Source organism: Andrena cerasifolii, chromosome 16 (genome assembly GCF_050908995.1).
Source record: "Andrena cerasifolii isolate SP2316 chromosome 16, iyAndCera1_principal, whole genome shotgun sequence".
Classification (NCBI taxonomy): Eukaryota; Metazoa; Arthropoda; class Insecta; order Hymenoptera; family Andrenidae; genus Andrena; species Andrena cerasifolii.
In genome coordinates this window covers 9270651-9293310 of record NC_135133.1, presented here as the reverse complement: position 1 = coordinate 9293310, position 22660 = coordinate 9270651, and the positions used below count along the sequence as shown (strand labels likewise).

General features: G+C 50.5%; 2 protein-coding genes across 7 annotated transcripts in view; one reads left to right on the top strand and one right to left on the bottom strand.

The window, feature by feature from the left end:
- The window catches only part of LOC143377459 (uncharacterized), a 36512-nt gene that overhangs the window by 9272 nt on the left and 4580 nt on the right, over positions 1-22660 (bottom strand). For all 3 annotated transcript variants that reach the window (XM_076828696.1, XM_076828695.1, XM_076828694.1), the window contains exons 3-6: positions 22278-22640; positions 21864-22203; positions 21667-21791; positions 21512-21571 (exon numbers count right to left, since the gene is read on the bottom strand). In XM_076828696.1, coding sequence (XP_076684811.1) covers positions 21512-21571; positions 21667-21791; positions 21864-22203; positions 22278-22640 — 888 coding nt within the window. The remainder of the gene's footprint in view (positions 1-21511; positions 21572-21666; positions 21792-21863; positions 22204-22277; positions 22641-22660) is intronic.
- On the top strand, positions 328-22554 carry LOC143377465 (uncharacterized). 4 transcript variants are annotated; one of them, XR_013087346.1, is made up of 5 exons: positions 328-1024; positions 6003-6965; positions 11917-12358; positions 15357-15720; positions 22313-22554. XR_013087346.1 is itself a non-coding variant. In XM_076828707.1 (4 exons), the coding sequence occupies exons 2-4, from the start codon at positions 6249-6251 to the stop codon at positions 15641-15643; spliced, it is 1446 nt and encodes a 481-aa protein (XP_076684822.1). In that variant the 5' UTR covers positions 329-1024; positions 6003-6248; the 3' UTR covers positions 15644-21488. The 4 variants fall into 4 exon arrangements, 2 of the variants coding, with proteins under 2 accessions (XP_076684822.1, XP_076684823.1); XR_013087345.1 differs by lacking the exon at positions 22313-22554 and adding an exon at positions 20270-21488; XM_076828707.1 differs by lacking the exon at positions 22313-22554 and having other exon boundaries at positions 329-1024; positions 15357-21488.

Here is a 22660-nt window from a genome sequence, read left to right as displayed (position 1 = left end):
CCCCACCGCATTCCGCCTCCGTCGCTCCCGACGCTGTTAACTCTACCCGTCTCCTTCCCCTTCTCACTCAACCCCCTCGAGCTTTCTCTGCACCACCCTAAGCTCTCCCTACCCCCTTCCTTCCTCCCTCTCTCCACCGCCCCCTCTCTTCCACTCTCTCCCTTTCTCCCGCGCCATCCAGCCCGCGGTGGCCACCCCCGCCACCTCTTCCTCCCCTCGCGATCTCCTCCCCGTCCGCCTATCCTCGTCAAACGCACCCGAAGCACGACCGTCGGTCTCTGTCTGGTCGGTGGTCGCGCTGTCTGTCGCCGACACCGTGCAGCGGCGAATCAGTCCGGTTGCCTACCTCGGGCGCTGTTGACAGCCACCCCCGTGCTCGAGAGGAACCACTTCCCGATGCCAGTCGCGTCTCTTCCACGGTGCTGAGCCCATTTCGCGCGTCTTCCTCCTCCTCGCGTTCCGGGGACCGAACCAGTCGCGGGAACTTGCCCGTCCGAGCGTGCGACTCCTGCCGGCCACCAGGTAGCCCTTGAACAGGCACACGGGGCACCGCGAAAGGCCAGCGTCGCTCCGCTATGCGATACGGCTGTTGGCCCCGCGAACAGTCGGCCGCCAGCAGCCACTCGAGCACCGCGAGAACCGCGAGGACCGAGGACGTGACGACGGGCGCCGCGTCCATCGCGCTCACCGGACCGCCAGGCTCCGCGGGGAGGATGACGATGGACAGGACGGAGCTCGCTCGACCATGGTGGTGAACGGGCCCGCGACGCGCACCAGGGGCAAACGACGGAAGCAAGAGGAACGCCGCTGGCATGAACGACGAGGACACCAGCAGTCCCGAGGACGCTCGCGGCGATGGTTATAGACGTGACGCGACGGCCACGCTCGTCCCCGTCTCGGCGACGGTACGCTCGCCCGGACTATCCGCGCTGCATCGTGACACTTGTGATTGTTCCGACGATGACGATTATGTGCGCGTCAGGTTGACGGTGTGCCGCTCGAGCCTTCTTCAGCGCGCCTAAAGGTCAGTAAAGGGTGCCCGGAAGGGACGTCGGGAGGCCTCGCTGTCTCTTCCTTTCCCGGTCACTCTACGCCGAGGGGTGAGGAGTCACGTGTGCGCGAGGGCGCTATCGAAATTATTCCGTGCCCGTGGATAAGCATCGACGGGGATAGGAGCTTAGAGTGGTCGCCGATTTCTGTACTCGCTTGTCGTTCTTTCGCGTCGAGCAGATCTTGCCGCGCGGCGGAGGGTAGCTCTGAGGTTCTCTGCCGTGTTGCACAGCGTCGTCCATTGGCAGTGTATCCTCCGGTTGGAAGCGAGAAGGCCGAGGTGATCGAGGCGGGGTCGTGACAGTGGGAAGCCGCTGAATAAATCCGTGGAAAGAAAAGCGAGTCGGAGGAAAGCGACGATAAATTCCTTCAGGAAGGTCGGGAGGAGGATTGCATAACGTTCCCCTCTTCTCCCTCTTCTCCTTACCCTTCTCGCTCCATCCCTCCTCCCCTTTCGCGATTCCGCGTCTCCCTTCGCCCACGAGCGAGACTCTCCTTCGAAACGGTAACAAACATTCGCACCGATAGCTAATTAAACGCTTCCTCTCACCAGCCCTCTTCCCTCGGCCTTCTCTGCCCTTTATTTTTCATCCTCTCCCTCAGGATCCTCCTTTTTCAACCCCGCCTATCCTGGTGACGACAGGTATTTAATTAAAAAGGACCACGCTCGTCTCTCCTCCGCGGAGGCATCCATGGATGTCGTTTAATTCGCTGGACAAGGTCAGCCTCCTCTGTCACCCTCCGCGTCGCGGGCTGCTCTCTGGCTATTCTTTTCTGGGAACAGAGGCGGAGGAAGGAAAAGGGACGCGGGGATCGATCCTCTACTGCCTTTCCATCGGCATTGCGTGGAACGCGGCTGGACGTTGACCAGGACGTTGACTGTGAACGTCTTGTCGGGGGGGATGAAGCGGAATGCATGCTTATCAGACGCGGACGAGTTCCTATCAATGGCCACTATCTAGTAGTCCCTTCGCCCTGCAGAGATTCAGATCTATAACGAACTGTAGGCACACTAGATTGGTCAAACGACATCCTCGAGGGTGCAAGCTGAATTACACGGCACGCTGTCCTGAATCTTTGACGTGCTAATCCAAGAAACTGTACGAGATACCTGGAGATCTTAAAGTCCTCCGGTTCTCCTATACGCGTCTGCACCAGTGTCAAGAGATTCAAAGTCGATTTTCTCGAAAATGAAGCGCGATATCAAAAAAAGCTACTGTTCCTTTTCGACTTATAACAAGTAAATAAGTCGAGAAAAAGGAATAAAATTTTTTGATATTCCGTTTTATTCTCGAGAAAATCGACTTTGAATTTGAGTATAGGAAAACATACCCTTAGCAAACCATACGCGTCCTCCTGTATCTACTCAATATAATCCCTTCATCCAGGACTGGTAGATCCAGCAGACAACATATCATCTACGAGTACCCGTCAAAGACGCTCGACAAGCTAGTATCGCAATCCTCATCGTACCTAACCATTGACCATGGGCACCGTCCGGCTTTCCACCGACGAAGAGCCGCGGGCGAAGTCTGTCCCCCCGTGTTTTCTCCCGGCGTATTCGGCGCGAGCAAGCGCGGAGGGCTTAAACGATCGATGGGCCCTTAACTTTCTTCCGTGTTTCGTTACAATGCACCACTCGGCGCTCCTGTGCACCGGAGAGCGCACTTTAGACGGCGGGTAGTCAACACGGACGGTTGGCAACGTGTGCGCCTGGCCCAGCTCAAGTCGGATCCTCGCGAAATGCTATCGACGACGAGATTTCCCTTGTCTCAGCCCCCGCTGTTTACCCTCCTTCTTTTCTTAGATCCACACGTACGTGTGCATGTGCGATCCCCGAAGCACGCGGCGTGCATGTGTGCCAAGTCCACCACTCCTTCTCTGTTTGTCTATGCACCGCGGGCGCATATATCCCGGCACGAGCTCGAGAACTCTGGCGCAGTGATTCCCAACTGTACGCCGATGGCTCCGTGCCTGCGTCCCCGAGCTGTGCCAAGAACCCGAGGACCCGTTGATTCAGACGCGCGCGAGGTGTCCAGTAACTCAACCATAACTCTGGTCGATCATGACTCTGCGCGGGGTGAGCCCCGTGCGATTTCCAGAAACGCAGCACTCTGCTGCGCTGTTGCCTCTACCTCGGGACAAAGCTTTCCTTTCGCAAACAAGCTTCATCGAAAGTAGGAGACTTTGCGCAGACGTGAACGTTACATGATTCCCCATGAATAAAGGGGCACTGCTTTCTCCATAGCTCTCGCTCCCGCCTCTTTCGCGCGGTCGCGCTACTAGCTAGTCTGCCTACGTATCGTGCTGTACTACTTGCCCTACTAGTTCGCGTAGAACTGTTGTGAAACCCGCGATGAAAATCTCGGTCCTCTGATTTATGCCGGGGGGTATCTCCGCCACGTTCCCACGCAAATATACAGACGCGTGCATTCATAACTCGCAGGAATACAGAGCGCGAGGAGGATCCTCAATCTTGCGCTCTGCAATTTGCTCGCTGAGAACTCGAGGCGTGCTGGGTGCAGTTGGAGATGCCCTGCCTTCGGGGTTGGGGAAGCTGAAGTTGCAGGGAGCTGTGTGGTTAAATAATGCCCGAACGAGGAACAGTAACGTCTCCTCGGGATGGCGCGAAAGGCTGCGCGAGACGCGTTGCAGGGACCACCCCCTCCCTTCCTCTCGAGAACGTAAACTCGGATTTGCCCGTTTTATCGTTGGATAATAAATTAGCCGGCCGTAGGTTCGCTCGATATCACCTGTGGAGATAGGATCGTCCGGCGGGCTCGGTTTCACATGACGCCGACGCGTGTTCATGAAACGTATGCTCGTTTATCGGCGTTCCTTACTTGCGTAACGCCAGGATTAATAGGGGGCAAGGAGTACTCTAATTGCCATTGCGACGCGTGCTAATCGGATATCCGTGCGTCTGGGTGACGTTCACAGGATGACATTTCGAAACACCCACTATTCTCATCGAGCGTGTCAACACGCGGCGTTCGCCGCGGGACGTTCGTTCGTTACCAGGCCCGATCAAATCTTTCCCCCATTTCCATACCGAAGGTTGATCAGAGTAGATACAGCGCGAATATTACCTTCCGGTGTGCTTAAAGCGCATAAACACGGGGGGATTCGAAATGTCACTTTATACGCGTCATACCCGGTTATAAATGTCCCATTAATACGAGCGACGATCACATTATGGCAATGCCCTATTCATACGCCCCGGAGTGCTCGTATTTACGCGTGGGGCATTCGCTTTAAAAATACGTCGCGATTCACAGTAACGCTCCTTTCTTTCTTCGCATTCCCTTCGCCTCCAATCAGACCGGGAGAGCTCGGCTTGACGTAGGAGGCTGATAAGAGACTCGATCCGATTTTCCCTAAAAATAACTCGCGCGTCACTTTTTATGGGAGGCTGGAGGGCTTCATGGGTTTCGTCACAATTCCGTTAGAATAATTTTAATAGCGACGTTCGAGTGTACCTCCGCTAATAATTCGGTAGAATAATTTGTAATTTGATTTTTCACTGCTCGAAACATCACACCCCACACCGTCACCGCGAAACGGTAATAAAAATCCCTCTAAAAATACCCGACGCGCGTTTAAATCGAAACTGATTCGTCCCTTCGCTATTCAAATGAAAAACGATAGATCCTGGGGACCAGCGCCATAGCCTCTGCCGTTTCACTTTAAAGGGTGCTGCTTCGAGTCTCCGCATTTTCCATCGCCTGTACCTCCGTTTCTCTCGGCGAAGGGAAGCACGGGGCACGCGACCAGCCGGCGGGGAGGATCGATAATAGAATCGCCTATTGCACGCTACGACTGTCAGAAAGAAATACAATTTAGCGGGCAGAGCACGCCAGGCGAGCTGGTTCGTGCCCGTTTCGCGGCGTACGCTGCTTTAACGTGATCTATCACGATGAAGGCTAATAATTCCCCCCTTTATCTATGCGACGCGCATCGGATAATACGCGCCCGCGTGTCCTTCGCGGAATTGAGCGAGAGAGTCCTCCCGGGCTAGGCTTGGAAAAACAAGAAAATCCGTCGTTCGCGAGCGTCAAGACTATTGCGCCTCGAGGCGCTTTTTACAACGAGCTTCTGCGCCAACCCCGCCGGGGCTGTTTGTCCCAGCTGGACGCGTTCTTGATCGTTCCTCGATCGGGTTCCAAGGATTGATTCCTTCTTCTAGCTAATGGCACAGCGGGTCTGCAGACTTTACGTGGCGAGCTTTATTGCCTCGGCCACGGTCTTATTGACGCACGATTCCAGCCGGACCCTCTCGTCCACTCCCGATATTTTCGGCCGTTTTCGACACTCGATTACCGGCAGATGGGGGGTCGCGGACCTGCCCTATATTCTCGGGGAGATGAATCGCTCCGTCGGGAGGTTTATTGCTTTACATCGTTGACACGGATCTGGCAATCGATGCGCGAGCTCGCTGGCATTGTTACGTGCAACTAAGACCGCTTTGCAGCGCACGATCGATTAGCCCCTGTTACGATCGTTTACCCACGAGTGAAACGGATTGGCGGACTCTTTATCGAGCAGGCTGCAGACTAACTGTACGGTTTCACTTAACTTCGGAGTAAACAGGGTACATACCAATTCCTCTGAAACACCGGTTAGAAAAAAAAGTATCTCGTGAGAAGAGATATCAAATTCCCTGAGAGCGGGGACCGCGGCTAAGTGGCCGAAGTAGATTCTTACCGTCCCGGTCAGACACGGCGCTCCCTTCCAGTATAGCGCAGTCCACTAGCCCCGCGTCGCGAATCTAATCCCTGGCCAGACTGTCCCCAAGTACATTTCTCCCCCAATCAATCCATCAAGCCATACAGCACAGTCTCCGAGTCGTTCGCCAGATTCTACCGCCCACGAATCATCCGACAATCCACCGAAACTCTCGTTCACCGCTAACCTATCTCTGACGCACTCTCCTCTCTGTCTGTGGTCCGCAGGAGCCACTAAACTGCCCGTGATTTCCGAGGAAGCCGCGTCTGAAACGGACACAGAGGGAATCGTGAAGGACTGCGATGAAAAGGTGGCGGTTCGCGTGACGCTGCACCCCTTCGCCGGTTCCCATCGCTGCGGGTCCGCAGAGCTACCATAGGCTCGACAACCCCCCCCCAGCGCTCATACGTTCTACACCGGACGGTTGGAATCCTTCAGGACGAGGACACGCGCACCAGAGGAGGCACGGTAGTATGACGGTGATGCTGCTGCAACGTTCAGTCACCCCGCAGTCGACGCACAGCCAAAAGACAGCGAACAAGGACTGCAGCGCGAAGCCGCCCTACCTGTTCCTCCTCGACGACCGTCAGCAGCATCGATACTCGACGGACACCGCCACCACCACCACCACGACCACCACCGCCAACAACAACAACAACAACGTCGCCAATCACAACAATAACAACAACAGCAACAACTACAACCAGAATCTGGTGAAAGGAGACGACAGAAGAGACAGCAGTCGCTCGTACGCCGCCGAGGAGGCGGCGGCGTCGGTGACGTCCCAAGGACACCCCGTGTCTGGCCAGGACGTCGCCGCGATGCAATATTACCGGCTCTGGATCTACACCTGTAACTTGGTGCTGCTCGGTAGCGCGCTAGGCTTCGCCGCCGCTGTCTCGCGAACCCTCCTGTTCACCGGCGACCCGCGGCGCTACGTGGTGCCCGGCGTGCCCCGCGCCTTCGACCCGACCGCCCTCTACGCGTACCTGGCCCTGGCCACGCAGCTGGGCCTGGTCCAGCTGCTCGGCTGCATCGCCGCCAGGAGGCTCAGCGCCAGGCTGCTGAACGCCTACTGGGCCCTGCTGCTGGCCCTGCTCTTCGGCGACGCCATCATCGGGGTCGCCTGGGTCTTCCGGTTCGAGAGGATGCACGCCGAGTTTCGGCCCACCCTCAGGCAACGGCTGCAGGTTCGTATCCTTAAGGGGTTCGTTTCGGTTCGCTGCGAGCTCAGGGTAACGGGGCAAGCAACGCGTTTCGCAGCATGGTGGGAACTTAGATATTTCGGAGGCAGGGCTTGAAACGGTTCAGGAATTAACTGTTCAAAACTGTTATATAAAGGTTCTGATTAAAACGGTTGTGGAGAACTTTTATTCCAAACAACTGTTATGGAGAACCGAAATTTTCAACTATTATCTGTTTCGGTTGCGGTTCCTATTTCTCTCTTCATATCAGTTCCATAACCGTTATTTTTTTCGGTTCTATATCGCTTCCGAAATGGTTCCAGGATCAATTCTTATATCGACTTTTCCCTAATTGATATCATTCTGTAGATGTTCATCTTTTTTACAAAATCATTATAGAAATAGGAGAAACTTTTAACTTCCTATTCTGAATGATATAGTGTGTGTGTATGTAAGAAATATGTGGCTGATTTATTTATTTCAACGCTTTATTATATATGATACGTATAAATGTTTCTTCTTTTTCTATAAGGATTTTGTAAAGAATATGCACATATACAGTAATCTGCAGCTACAATAATTAATGATGTGAATCAGGGAAAAGTCGATACAAAAATTGATTCTAGAACCGTTTCGGAACCGATATAGAACCGAAAAAATAACGATTATGGAACCGATATGAGGAAGGAAATAGGAACCGTAACTGAAACAGATAATAGTTGGAAATTTCGGTTCTTCGTAACAGTTATTCAGAATAAAGGTTCTTCATAACCGTTTGGAGAACCGAAATCGATATTATAACAGTTTTCAAGCCCTGTTCGGAGGTCTATAAAAAGTGACGAGAAACGTAGATTGCGATGATGAATTACGAAAGGTAGTGGTTCTGTTATATCTTTCCTAATTGAGGCATTTCATGGAAAAAAGGGCACATAGGTACATGTACCTCCTTAAATCGTTTAAATCGACTCAAGTGTAGTTAGTAAAAGAAGTATTCAGACACTTTTTAAAATCGCACAACTTTTTTAGAATTGGTCCAAACGACATGAGTTCTGTTTGAGAAGCTAGAAGGTTTAGTTTGCTAAGTAACGTGTTTCGTAGTTTTGAAAAAAATGCAAATAGTCGGAATAACAAAAAAATAGTAAAGGTCATTTTTTAAACTTCTTTTTGCGAGCCTGTTAATTCACGAAATCGGCGATTTTCGACCTTATTCTGCGATCTTTAATCGTTTGTAGCTCAGACCAACGCTCACCGCTTTTGATGAAATTTTAGGCATGTATATAACTTAGGTACTTCAATCCATAAACAGGATTTTTGCATTTTCATTACAGGCTCACAAAAAAAAGTTTAAAAGACGACCTTCAGTATTTTTTTTCTATGAAAAAACTACGAAACACGTCACTTAGCAAACTAATCCTTCTAGCTTCTCCCAAAAAAAAACTCCTGTCGTTTGTACCAATTATAAAAAAGTTATGCGATTTTAAAAATGTCCAAATACTTTTTTTGCTAACTGCATATGTTATATATCTAATATACCAAGGACATTACTTCTCTCGCGTTAAGTTAGCTAGATGCTGTTTTGTTACGTAGCGCGATCGACAATGAGAACTTTAAAATCGACTTTCTTGAAATGACATTTGGGCGTACGTGCCCTTTTCCCATCAAATGGCTCAATTTCAATTGCGACGAATATGGTGTCGCACGTGTCCCGGAATGTGTTAATTTGTGTCCCATGAACTTACTTCTAGGCGGGGGGATATTGGAAATCGGTGTTTGTTTCACCCGTGAATGGGGTCGCGGTACAGAAAAGGTCAAAGACCCCTCCTGAACTGCATGGAATTTTGTGTACTGCGTTTGGTCAGCACGTAGGTAGTAGCTATTTAGAATATTAAGCTTGACGAGTTCAATTTCGAATGTTGCACGTGGCAAAGGTCGACCCGTAGGCGGCGGCCATTTGGAATATTAAATTCGTCGACGAGGAGTTTATCAAGCAAACCGAATACCCCAACTGCAAACCGATTTCACCACCAATTACCATAATTCACCAATGACTTCGTATAGCATTCGAAGTTTCCCAAAGATTCCAAGTAGTTAAACAGACTTTAGCCCGCCATTAACAGCCGATCGTACGAAAAGAAACACCAATCTCCCATCGACAATAAAACGCCACCACTCCGAGATACCAGGGCGCAGAGAGTCAAGCCTCCGTGGACACTTGCTCCCAAAGTATTAGGACAAACCCGTAAACCATAATCCAGGGCGAGGGAGTGGAGTATCCTTGCTTTCGGAGGCAATCGCCGCGTCGGATCAATCGCAGACACGCCTTAAACAGATTTTCTACGGCCGTTGCCCCTGACCATAATTCGGTGAGAATGATATACGCCGGCCCGCGATAAGCATCGGCTCGTTGTCCGAAGGACAAGCCTGGTTAAGACCCCGGTGGGGTAGAAATTTGCTCAGGGTCTCGGCGGGCACAGATACGGCGAAGATTTACATTTCCCTCCGCGACGTTCGAAGAGGGTCCCTTCTTCAGCCCCGTCGCGCCAGGAAAAGCCAGATTTCCGGCTCTCCACGAATACTACACGCGCGCCGAGGATTCCCCGCTCGACGACTGCGAAGAAGCCATTATTCGTCGTCGAGGGGAACGGCTGTCGTTAAAGTGCGATATAAGTGGCTCGTTTTGGCAATGCACGGTACGCTAATATCGCGATCAACTGCCGCGCGATGCATTCCGCCGTCTTATGGCGGAATAAATCCACTCGAGCGGAGCCGAGCCAACTCGAGCACCTTCGAGCTCCATCAATCCACGCGAACCTATGCTCCCGCGTGCCCCCTCCGTCTAACAAGCAACGAGCCACGAACCCCGATAGACTTTTCCAGCCGTTGCGAGCTAAAAAGGCCTCGTTCCTCCTTCGAGGCTCCGCGAATAAAAGACGGACCGGGGACGCAAGAAGAGGTGAGAAATCAGTGTTCCCGTGACGGAGAATCGCGGAGGCGCGGCCCCTCTTATCACCGCGTAACACTCGATAGAGTATCGACCAGCGAAAAGGACAGGGGCTCGCGAGTCGGGGAGGGCAGCCGCCCTTCTTCGAGCCGAACAACGGGCGAATGGTAAATGAGCTTGACCGGCCAAGATCCAGGCACCGATGAAATCCATCTCGGCGGCATGTGCCGCCTTCGTTCGATTACATACCGCTTTATTTCCGTCGCGCCGCGAAATACTATTCGTAGCGTTCGATCGATAAACATAAAAAATCTAGAGATACGTCGGCGGTCAAAAAATCGATTTAATCTGCCTGTGTAATTCCGAGGGGCGGGATATAGCGTTAGCTGTGGCCTCTGGGAAATCGCTGGCCGATCAGCTTGGATGAAACGCTGGATCAAGCTAGCGAGACGGGCCAGGGGGTGTTTGAAATCAACCGAGCTCTATGATAAATAGTGCGCCGGGATCTGGAGAAAGATCGCCTCAAGAATAGATTCACGCGTGTCTCGGATTCCGAGGACGGTTTAGTGGTACTTTCAGCGAGATCGCGAAGTTGTGGTTGGCTGACCCAGCTCGAGCAACTATAGCTCGGGCTGCAATATGAATAATATTCATACCATAGCCAGCATACGGTCTATATATAAACGTGCACGCGGATATTTACGTATTTCCTGGTGACTTTAGACTTCCCTACCTTGGACGCTTGACATTAATACCTTGGCGAAGAGGAGCCATGGCGTTGATCGCGCAGTGGCAAGAATACTGGGAGACGGCCCCAGGAATTCGTGCGGATCTTTCGATGGAAAGATAAATGGATTATGCAGCCGACGATCGACGGATGGAACAAGTCTGTCGAGATGTATTCCGCGTTAACGAATCGAGACTGATTCTCTGATTTTTGGCCCCGGCGGGGTCGATCAATCATTGGTGAGCAATTAATGGTACCGCGGGATAGAATCGAGTGCTATCAACCCCCGAACGATGGAGATCGTTCAGTGAATCCTTAACTGCGGATTGAAAGTTTTAATCGAGGCTGTTAGCTCGCTATCGAGCGGAAGCGCCAACTTAAGCAACTATGACGAGCCTGAATGGCATGAAATTTTTATCAACCCCCCCACGGTTGACGTACAGCGCGCGTTATCTTTCCACTGAAACGTCCTTATCTACCGTTTGCACCGGGCTATGCAAACGAGTAGATACATTCTCGCGCGTGGTGCACGTGTCTCCATCCACGAGTCGCATTAGGATTCAGGGGTAGTAACGGCGTCGCTGTTGATAAGGGTTGCGGAAGGGTTCCACTGAGAATTCTAAGGGCAGTTTGAAATTTCACTGCAACTACTCGGAAGACCTTTGCCACCCTGCAGCACGTTTCTCTGATTATCTACCCCGTGACACTTGAACCGAAGACCAATTTATGTACGAACGCAGCTTGGAATACGCTGCATCGACTGGTGCGAGCTTAGGATTTGCGAATATCGGGGATAACCCGGGGAGGTCTGAATTAAGAGACGTTGATCCAGTTTGCTGCCCACCCTCGTTACCATCCGAACGAAAAATCAGTGTCAGGAAGATTGCAAACAGACCCGCCGGCTCCGAACCGCGTCTGCAGTCATTATTCTTAACCACCTTCTTATCTAGGTCGATCGCATAATCGACGGGGAACCCGCGAAAGTTCCTCGCGAAATTTAGCTCCTCACGAGAACCCAGAAATACAATAGAGTATTGACCACATCGTTGATTCGAACTGAAACTCACTAGCTTTTATTAATTGGAGGTGGAGCGATTTTGGTGGGAACAGGACGTCCTATAAATACCCCCTGTTTTTCTTTTCTTTTTGTTTTCGCGCGGCTGGGGTTGGCGTAAATTTAGATGAACGAGCGAAACGGCGCTCATCCCCGAATCGATAGCGTTTCGGGGCGATAGCGGGTCTTCCCGGTTCCACGACCGCGTATTTATAGTGATCTATTTGCGACGCAGATGGAATACGGGAAGGATCTGCGGTTCAGCGAGCAGTGGGACCGTCTGCAGAAGGAGTTCAATTGCTGCGGCGTGACGGGGCCCAGGGACTTCGGGGGCCGTTGGCCCCAGACCTGCTGCGGGCCCAGCGTCAACGTCACCGACACCTGCCAGCAACCGTACGCGAGGGGATGCGAGGAGTCCCTGATGCGATGGCTGCGGAAGACCGCGGATCTGCTGTTCGTGCTGGGCTTCTGCGTGATCGCGTTCGCCAAGCTCTGTTTCCTTGGGATCCTCCGCTACGAGATAAGGGAGATGATACAGAAGATACGGCTGCTGCGCGAGCCACCCCCGCCGGCGACCACCCTCGTTCAACCCCCGTTCTCGCAGGTGATGCCCGAGGCGATCAACAACGGGAGCGTCGTTCGACGCACCACCCTGTCCAACATCGTCACTCCTTCTGGTGGGTACCGTGGGTAATCTACAACTCCGTAATCCATTGCGTAGGTGCGTTTAGAGTACGAGTTCCTCGGACCGTATTATTCTCCCTTTGCTATTTTTTACATTCCTCTGTATTCTAAAGGGTATTCGGTTGGGAACAATAATAACTCGGTAGTTGTTAAAATACGGCTGCCCATGTGGGGGACATTGCTTCGATGTTTCCACACTGATGTCACGGGGTTATCGTAACTGTGACGTAGGCTGCCTAAGGTTTGGATCAATGTCTGATAGCTCAAGATCCATTGCTGGCTTTACGCTCGTCTAGTAATCTTGATGAGTAATGTGGTAGACGAGTCGAAAAGGGCATTCCTTCCACTGGAGAGAAAGGAAGAGGTCACCGGTCAAGTGACTCTGCTACTCCACGCCCACCTAGGATGCCATTCCAGGTCCTGGGGATATCTTCAATATCCCGCCGCTAGCCCAATTCGTTGCCGCTCGCGGCTAAACGAAGTGCACCCTAGAGGAGCTGGGGTAACATAGAGACGCGAAATGGCTTTCTGGAGAGACTTGGTAGGGGAAGGACTGCGTTCGGTGTTTCTTTTTTATAAGGAATTCGCGTAGCTTGAACTGACAATGGTCTTGTTTCCTGGGAAGGGCAGGAAGATGTGGGCATCGCCTGATGCACGTTTATTAGGGTCGTCCACGTTCTTTTTCTCGTCCGTCGCGGTAGCCTCCTCGCCTGAACAGTGAGAACCTACCAGCTAGTAATTGTCAAAGAGAATTTGGAGCAGGGGCCTCAAAAAAAAATCTCCAGTAGAATCGTCGAGGAGGGAGCTTCGAAACACTTGCGCCATTTGGAATCACCGCGTTATTTTTACATAAAAAAAATGTTTGTTCTTCCAATGAGGATTCTTCGAAAAATTTAGAATGGAGAAGAAAGGATCGTGCCACTTGACCGTAGCTTCCGCGCCGCAGTGTCAAATTACTCGAGAAACTTTGAATCGTTTCCCTTTGACGAGAGAAATAACGCCTGTTATGAGATCGCATCGATTATGCCACCGTCACGCGATCCCCATGAAGAAAAATAAGCTCACCGGTGAAATAAGACGCTTTAACATGCGGAGGCACAGAGAGAATCGGGGACTCGAAGCTGCCGCAGGAATTACGGACGAATGAACGGAAGTGGGAACACGTGATGCCGTTTTACGAGCGAACTCGTAATTCCACGTTGAAAGCGGAGCCTAGTAGTTGGAGCAACGCGCGGCTCTAATTCGACTGCGGGCAACTAGGACGTTGCATGCCCGCGGATAATAACTATTCAGCTGCCCCGCGCCCGTAATTACACCAACGATAACGAATTTCAACTCCATTCGAAGTCCGGCGTGCGTCCTACGCCGAGCCCGAGCCAAAAGGCCATGCTCTCCGGCGACAGCCGTGAATTCTCTAATAAGGAGCCGCGTCCAAAGTCTAAAGGCCGTCGCGCATTTTGGCGGAGCGAGGAAATTAGTAATAATCAATTAATTGTCGTTGCTCCGTGAGAATCAATTGTTTCTAAACTTCTCTGTTCGCATCGTGGCGCTTAGCAAATTTTGCAACTCTTCCCTCGGTCGTCACACTCTCGAGTCACCGGCTGAGGTCCCGATTCGCCCGGTATCACGTGGTTGCGTCCCCCGGAAGACAGGACGAGTAATAATCTGGCTTTATCGACCGCGGCGGGTCGGCCTCGTTCCCAAAAGCTGGTAATTATTCGCCTGGCCCCCTTCGCGGTTGAGATATCGCGCTGTTTATCGGCGAATAAAGAGGAGACGCCACGCTCGTAAAAATGAATGATTGCCCCGGGTGAGCAGGGAAGAGCGGCTGGGTCGCGGGCTTGTTCCCTTTCACAGGCGAGCCGCGCTCGTTGTTGTATTTGGATCTCGGCGCGGAGTCCTCGCGGATCGTTAGCGAGTTTAATCTGTATCCTGTTCCCCGGTCGTGGCAGCGACCAACTTTGGACCCAAGTTCCTCCGCGAGGGAGTAATTGTGCTCGCAGGTGTGCCGGGGAGCTTCGAGTTGACGATCCGCGGCGGAGAGAGCGTCCACCTTTCCGCCAGGATTTTCGTAGCATCCGACGAGCTGCGAATGGAATGATTTATGAGACGGCTCGCGGTGTGAGCAATCGGGGCGGTGAATTTTTCAAAGGGCGCTCCGAGAATAGCAGCGTTCGTGCATAGATAGTTGATTTGGGGGTAGGAAGGTGTTGGTAGGCGGACGAAGGAGTGGATACCTGTTTATGTTTAGCCGAGTGTTTGCCTGGAAATTAATGGCACGCGAAGGTGACGCCTACCTCGCCCCAAACGGCCACAGGAATACTTAATCCACCCTTCAGCGACACCTTGGCCCGCGAGCAACGGTGACGTGCATATTTCCAGCGGCTATCTACCCTCGGCATCGTCCTGATAAGTTCCGCGAGAGGTTCCCACGACCGTTCCCACCTCTTATCTACGGTTACGCTTGATCCATCTGTTGGAGATTCCACAGCTGAGGCACCGTTATCGTCGCGGATCACTCGCGAACTCGTTGTTCAAAGCGAGCGCGTGCGATCGACAGATCCGAAAAAACGGACGAACGCTAGAGATAAGGGAGCAGCTTGATAAGGGGCTACGTTTCATCGCGTGCTATCGATTTTAAATCCTTGCAAACTGCGAATCAGACTTCCTCGTGAAAATCAGTAGCAGTTGCAGTAATAATTGCGAGTAAAACGAAGTTACTCGAGACCGAGGAATAATTCTTTATTGGAAATTTTCATTCGAAGATTATTGGAATAAAGATTCATTCCAATAAAATCCAAACTCTGTCCCCACACAGTATCTCGAGCAAATCAATGACCCTAACGCCGTTCAACCCCTCCGCTAAGTGTCCCCCATAAAAGTCCACCCTGAAAGCTTAACACCCCCAAAGCAAATGGAGCAGAGGACGGTCCCGCGCGGTCGTTCCATCACCCCCTGGCCCGCCGGAGTAACCGGAGGCTACCGTTTCAGGAAACGCCTCGTTGCTGCTGCAAACGGACGAGTGCAACGCCGGAAGGCACCCTCTCCTGGCGAACAACCTGCAGGACGGCGGGGCGGACAGCGACACGAACAGCCACTGCGCCCTGATCCTCGAGGAAACCACCCCCACGTCCGCCAATCACAACTGCAACGCCCGCGAGAAGAGCAACGGCAACAACAACTACGAGATGAGGGAGTTCAACAGGAGATTGTTGCTGTCGAACGGCGGCAGCCCGGCCGCGGGGATAACCGCCGGCGGCCAGAGCAGGCGCACCTGACTATGGAAGTGGTGGCGAAACACCTCGAACCGTTTCCTCTACAGGAGCAACCGGTCCGCCGAGATCACCGTATATAAGTAAGATTACTCGCGTGTACAGTCGCGACAACCACGGAGGGGCTTATCTTTTTCGGGGGGAGAGCGGGAGACGAGCCGCCCCTCGGGTTCTGTCCGGGCGACCATGGGGCAGGGTGCGCCGAGGAACTGGGCTAGCTGGGTCTTTCAAATAATTTTCAATTTCGGAAGATTTAGAGAGGGTTTCTGGTTAACGTTGTGTACTGTACGGGACTCGAAGGTTTCTGTAGCGATGGGCGTTGAATGGGCTCGAGAGATATTTCGAGAGATAGGTCTGCTAAGTAGCGCTATTGCCTCTCAGCATGGGTGTATATGTGAATCGATCGTTACGTCGCGGAGGCTCGTTTAAAGAAGTTGAATCGTTTCGATGGACACAGCCCGACCCAGTTCCGTGGGACACCGTGTACAACTGGTGTTCGCGTTATCGGTAGCCTGCACCTTTCTTCGAGGGCGATTGATGCGGTAATAGCGTCGTTATCTTTTTTAAGGAATACAGTGATTCGTAATTTGAGGCGTACACTTCGCGAAAGATACCGGGTCTGTTACCCCCACCAATTTTGCACCTGGTGCCGCTCTCTTTTACAAGAGAAACAGTCGAACACCCAGCGTCGCTCGCGAGCCAACGAGGGGAGAGAGCCAGGAACGGGACTTTTTATAATTCCATGGTGCTGGAAGCGCGAGCGAGAATACAATAATTAGATCCTAGTGTACAAACGATGGGGAAGAGAAACCGATGGAGCAGAACAATTTTTCAATCGAGACATTCGGAAGCGTACCACTCGAAGAGACAATATATCGCGCTTGTAGTAAACAAAGAAACGATAGCGTAGCCGAGAAGAAGCGAATCGAGGATACCGTTCAGCAGTTATTCATTTCTCTGTGCCCGCGATCGCGGTGCGTCACCGCACCCATGTCCCTCGAATCCGAAGGGAGGTTCGCGTTCGATCGCCCGAATCGCGACGGTTCGGACCTAGGGTTGCCACCCGTACTTTAAAAAAAAGTATCTCACGTTACTACTTTATTTCACGATTACTGACATTACCATGATCATCTCAAAGTAATCTCTTCTCTTCTGTCCCTGCCACTTTGGCATTTGCCGAGAGAATTTTCTCCGTCATGAATGTGAAGTGGCGGGATGAGTGAAGCCCTCTTAATTTAATAAAGAACGAATTATTTATATATTTTAACATGAATATTCATCGAATAATGCCACTGGGTTATTTAAAAATGACAGAAAGTTGCTTTGTAATGCTAAAAGCGAAAATATGTTAAGAAATAAAAGCTAATAAGATTAAAATCTACTTTTAGTTTCCTCGAGCGCACTTTCTTTATACTCCATGAGAGGCAAATTTATGATATTTCCCTGTAAAAAAAGGTGGCAACCCCGGACCCCACGGTATTCAACAAACAGCCCTTCAAGCTAACAAGTACATAATTCGTGTGAAGCTCTAATAGAATTAATCGTCGAGGCGGACTCCTTCCTCTCTATAATTTTCAAAACGCCACCCCCTTCCCGTTCAACGAAATTCGCCATCCGCCACTCGTTTCGACTTAAATCGCGCACACCGCTATACGCGTGCATACCGTACGCACACGCATACACCCCCTTCGTAAGCGTTCCATTCGAAAAAGAGAAACAGGACACCCGTGGAACAGGAACCCCTTGCTGAGCCCGGTAGCAGACTGCTGAGAACTGACGCCGTTAATATTTTTCTATCTACACCCCTACACCACCCCCAGCAGAACTGTTCCTGAGGAATGCTAGAAAAGAAAAAAGGAGAATCGTATGCACTCTCTCTTTTCGACGGAAGGGACGTCGTCGTATTTTCCTAAGGGAAAGATCGATCGCGGACGACGGTTTCCGAGGCGTTAGACAGAGCGGGGATATAATCGATTCGAGGATCGCGAGGATGCGGTCGGGGACGCAGCAGTTCGCCCGTTTGCCCGGCTCCCTGAAGGCTGGATACAGAGTACTCGTGCTTTCTCCATCGAATTTACTTTAAGGGATATCGCGTGTATTGATTTCCTAAACCACCGCGCAATTTCGATTATAATTACACGCATTGTGCGCCTAGGTAGACTGCGTCAGGCTCCCTTTTGTTCGCCATAGATGCTCGCTCGAATTAGGGGCTGTATCGGCCCGCGCGGATATTCCGGGTGGCTCTGCGATATACATCGTCCTATCTCGATCGCCCCTTACAATTAGAAAATGCCCGAGATCCGCCCCCCGATTCCGTGAACTCGCCCGGAGGTGAACTCGCCCGCTCAGACAGACTTAATTCGGCCGGGTATTTTTAGTGGGGGGAGTCTAATTGACAGACGCCTCGTTAGCGTCAGGTAGATGGAACGGTAGATGTAATCTACTCGGGAACGGCGGATAACGGGCCAGGATTCAATTAGCGCGAATACTGCGGGGGTATTTATATCGCAGAGACGGGCCATTCTGTCCCGAGATTCGAGCACCGCGAAAGACTGCGGCGACGGAAAAACGTTTAGGCGGTGAACGAACCAAGACCAAGCACACACGTGAAACACCGCGACGGACGACCAAATCAAAATATATACAAATACTAAGGGTAGCATTGGTTCTTTTTTAAAGGGTAGACCCGCAGACCGGCGGTTTCTAAAGGCACACGCGCGCGCGCGCGCGCGCCACCGCGAGAACACGTGTCAATGTTGCATGGAGCGCAGGGACAGTACACGATTGAACTGCGGGCTTGAAATATTCAGCTCGAATAGAGATTTACTTATAGCCGGGCCATTAATAATAAGCGAAACCTTCGTGTCTCGAGCCGAGGATGGATCAGGGTAGAACGTTACTTTATGGACTTCCGTGTTCCACGCTCCGCGGCCCGAGATTATTACTCGGATCCCGATGATTTTTAGCGCGACAGACTGGCGATCGAGAGTGCTCTTGTTCCTCTACGCGTGCTCTCCCTGCGATGTCGTATGAGCGCAGAGAATGCAGGAGGTGCTGATGAGAACGGGCACCCTTTTGGCGGCGGAGACGAGCAGCCAGCGAAACAAGCCTGGAAGAAGCAAGGCGAGGGGAATTTAGAAATAGCGAATGGAGCGCGTCGAAGGTGCACAAAGGGAAGCAGGAGGCTTTCAGCGACTTCGAGATCTTTTAGATCCTCTTTCTACGCGTATTCCTCGCACGTCTCTCCGTCCTCGCACAGTCGGCGGAATCGATTACTTTTGTAGATTTATTTCTAGCGGTAAGTTTCCTAAGGGGCGAGCTGACGTTGCATACTGATTTCTACGCGGATCACCCGAACAGCCTGCCACGGTCTACCGAGGGCCCGAGGCTATCGTTGTCACTCCAGCGACAGTAGCGAGCTCTGCAAATATTTGCGGACAATTAGCAAATGGCGTCCCGCCTTCTGCTCGCCGTTATTCTCGACAGGAGTCGAGCTGCTCGCGACCAAACTGTTTAGCGCACGAACGGTTATAGTGCTGTACCAAAGGTTAATCGCTTGTTGTCACGCGAGCGTGCTCTCCTGGTTTGTTTGATACATAGATGCGTATGTTAATTTCCATGGGGCTGGGCGACATCTATGGTAGACCGTGGCAAGTTACTGTTGCCAAACCGATCCTGCACGCGACACGGAACCGCGAAAATCAGGTTTTTCGACTTGGGTATATACACACGTAACACGATACGAGGAGCACGACGGAGAGAGAGGGGCCTTCCCTACGCCATAGGTGACGAGCACACGAAATTCCTAAAGTTCTTTTTATATGAACGAGCGACGCGCAGCGCGAGTAGTCTGTATTGATTTTTAAGTGCTGCAAGCCGGTATGAAAACTAACGATACTGAAGAGGTAAACATTGGCTTCCTAGCTAGGATTATACGGATCTATAGGATTATACACGTTTACGAACGCAAAGATAATGGATGTACACGTGTATTAGTAGACTGTATATATAACGGTGTATGGTAGAGCATATATTAAGCATCGATCGTCTGCTTAAGAAAAAGCCGAAAAGCCCATCCCCCCTCATCCTCGAGTTTCGAATACAGTGACATTTTCATTTTGCTCCATTAGCCAACCCCGTAGGCGTAACGAAAGGCGGCCATTGGAGGAGCAGTCTGCGGGCTGATTTCACCTTTTGTCTTTCTCGTAATATTATATCAGTCTGGACAACAGGGTATCATTAGCAATCGTGCGTCTAACGCGTAGATCACCGATAGAAACTGTCCGCGGAGAGAGCGGGGCACGTTCCGCCGACACCCGTGGCCATTTAGCGGGGATGTTCTATCGAACGCCAGCGTCTCCCTCTTTTCATTTTCTAGTTCAAGCAGGGACCGATCTAGCTTCTCCGCTCTAGCTTTATATTTAATCATAAATAATTATTTTGAAATATCATTTCTGACAGTGACATTGTTTGTAAGAATTTGTTGAATAACAGAAGCCTTTTGTTTTATAACAAAATTAATAATTATATGGGTGAATTATAAACAATTTATAAGTTTCATACTAAATTCAAACAATTTTACTTTTTTATTGAATTTAATTTTCCCTTTCAATCAATTTTGCCGCCCCCTAGATCGGGCCCTGACTTCAAGCAAGACACCACAAAGGAAGAAAGAAAAAGTTCTCGGCGTCGAGGAGTTGCGCGTTCTTAGTCAAGGGGTTCTTTCTTAATCAGGCCATCGAGGGTATATCGTTGAATGTACTAAGCTAACATGATAATACGAAAGCTTACACCTCGCAGACATACAGCCTCTGCCACTAAATGTATATAACGGATATATATATATACATGTATTTATAATGGACAGATAGCGTAAACTGATTTTTAACCGATCGTTTTAGAAGGCAACTACTGTGTTACCGCGAGCCGCCCAACGAAGCGAAGATCTGTACACGCTACCTTTCATTAGAGTAAGCCTATCCTGTTAACTTTCGCCTGAATGGAACGACACGTATACAGTTCTCTTTCTTTCCCCCTTTCGGACTCGTTCTATGATTTCGATCCTATTAAAGTTACAACCCTCGCGGCGTAATACTTTCAAGCGAATGGAGGGAAAGTTCGTATCTCTATGTTCTTACTCGGCCGATAATCCCGACCATTATACGATCCCGTGAAACGAGAATGGCTTTAAAGGTCCAGATGTGCAGCGATTTGCGACTGATCGATATTTAAGCGTAACACCGTATGTACGTCGAAGAGGACGAAAGAGAGGGAGCTTTGAATAGTGCCTGCTTAAAAAGAAAAAAAAAGACCCAACCTTACTGTATCTGTAAACTGTAAATGGTTAGATACGGTGCGTAACGTCGTTTCGTACATGGTAAATTCTATAGGACTACCGTAGCCAAGTATGGGAAACAGTGTGTAACGATGAAGACGCGTTCGATTGTTTTAAAAACATTATTGCCGTGCGCGACGGGACACTCTTAGCCTCGAGTCTCCTTAGGTGAACTCCTAGGAGTGCATTCTCTCGATAGAAGGGCTTAGGAATTGTATTCGATTAGACTTCCCCTTCCTTTTCACACGTTCCTCGCTTACGTTCTTAATTTCAATGTCCCGCGAGGATCAAGGGCGGTGCTAAATTCTCAGCTTGCGCTTCGTTCATGTTTTTACATTTCTCGTACTGTTATGATTGTCACGCCACTCTTCCCCATACTATACTATGAGTTCGTGTTATTCAATAATTCTTAAATGTACATAAAACCTATGTGGTCGTAATTGTATGTAAATACTGTTAAACGTTCTATAACTCCTCCGAGGTATGAATACAAGGAAAATTGGTTATTTAGTATAATCCTGACTTGAGATTTCACTCACTCTTATCTCGAACTCCTTCACTTGCAACGTGGTGTCCATTATAGCTCCGCCGATCACGACCTGCGTCAAACGAATCGCACGATTAAAATAGAAGGGAGTAATATTTTTTTTTTAGCAGGTGTTTATATACTTCTGTTTCATTTGAACTTATATACCGGATTCCGTTCTGGCGTGAGAAAGCACTTGGCTGCAGTGTTGCTGGAATAACTTTCATTTCTTTCGGCAAGATTCACGGCGATTTCTGCTGCCACGTTCGCGTTATTTTCGATCAGCGCTATGTCTGCAAAGATAAAGAATACACCTGCTTATTTTCGCATTCCTCGGGTTTGTTTACACATCCGTTTATACTTACTGGCTTGGAGGGACTGGCCACGCGTGATTCTGTTTAATTCCTCTAACAAAAACGGAGTTACATCTTTCCCAGTTATGCCTTTGGACTTCGCGTTTTCTAACGCTTTGCATATGGCTGAGTCCATCTCCTTCGGGTCTAACGCATGCTTTTCGGGAATGGGAATGGCGAATAGCAATCCTGTTTGAAGGCCTAAATCCCTCTGAGCTTTCAGAATCATCGCCGCTTTCTTTGAATTGGAAACTTTGCGCGGCACTTTTATTTTCCGGAACGTTTCCGTGCAATAGAAGGCAGGAAAATAATTCGTCTCGCCAATTTTTATAACGGGAACTCCTTGAGTCTCCTACAAGGGAACACAAGCTGCTATGAAACGTTTTTCATAATAAAATCTCTTATTACGTAAATGGGCATACTAACTAGGTATTCTAATGTTTTCTCAATATCTAAAATAGATTTAACACCTGAGCAGACAACAGCTATGGGAGTACGCCCAAGTTCCATTAAATCAGCACTGATGTCGAAAGTGGATTCCGCTCCACGATGAACGCCACCGATACCTCCTGTTGCCATTATAGGGATACCCGAGATGTTCGCTAGTAACATAGTCGCGCTAACGGTGGTTCCTCCGTTCAGCTTTTCAGAGACAATCGTCGATATGTCTCTGCGTGAGCACTTAATGGTTTTTCTGGAATCAGACCTAGCCAAGGCTTCCAATTGCTCTCGGTTTAGACCGATATGTATCTGACCGTCTAAGATTCCTATAGTAGCAGGTACAGCGCCCTAGAATGAGGTACAAATAT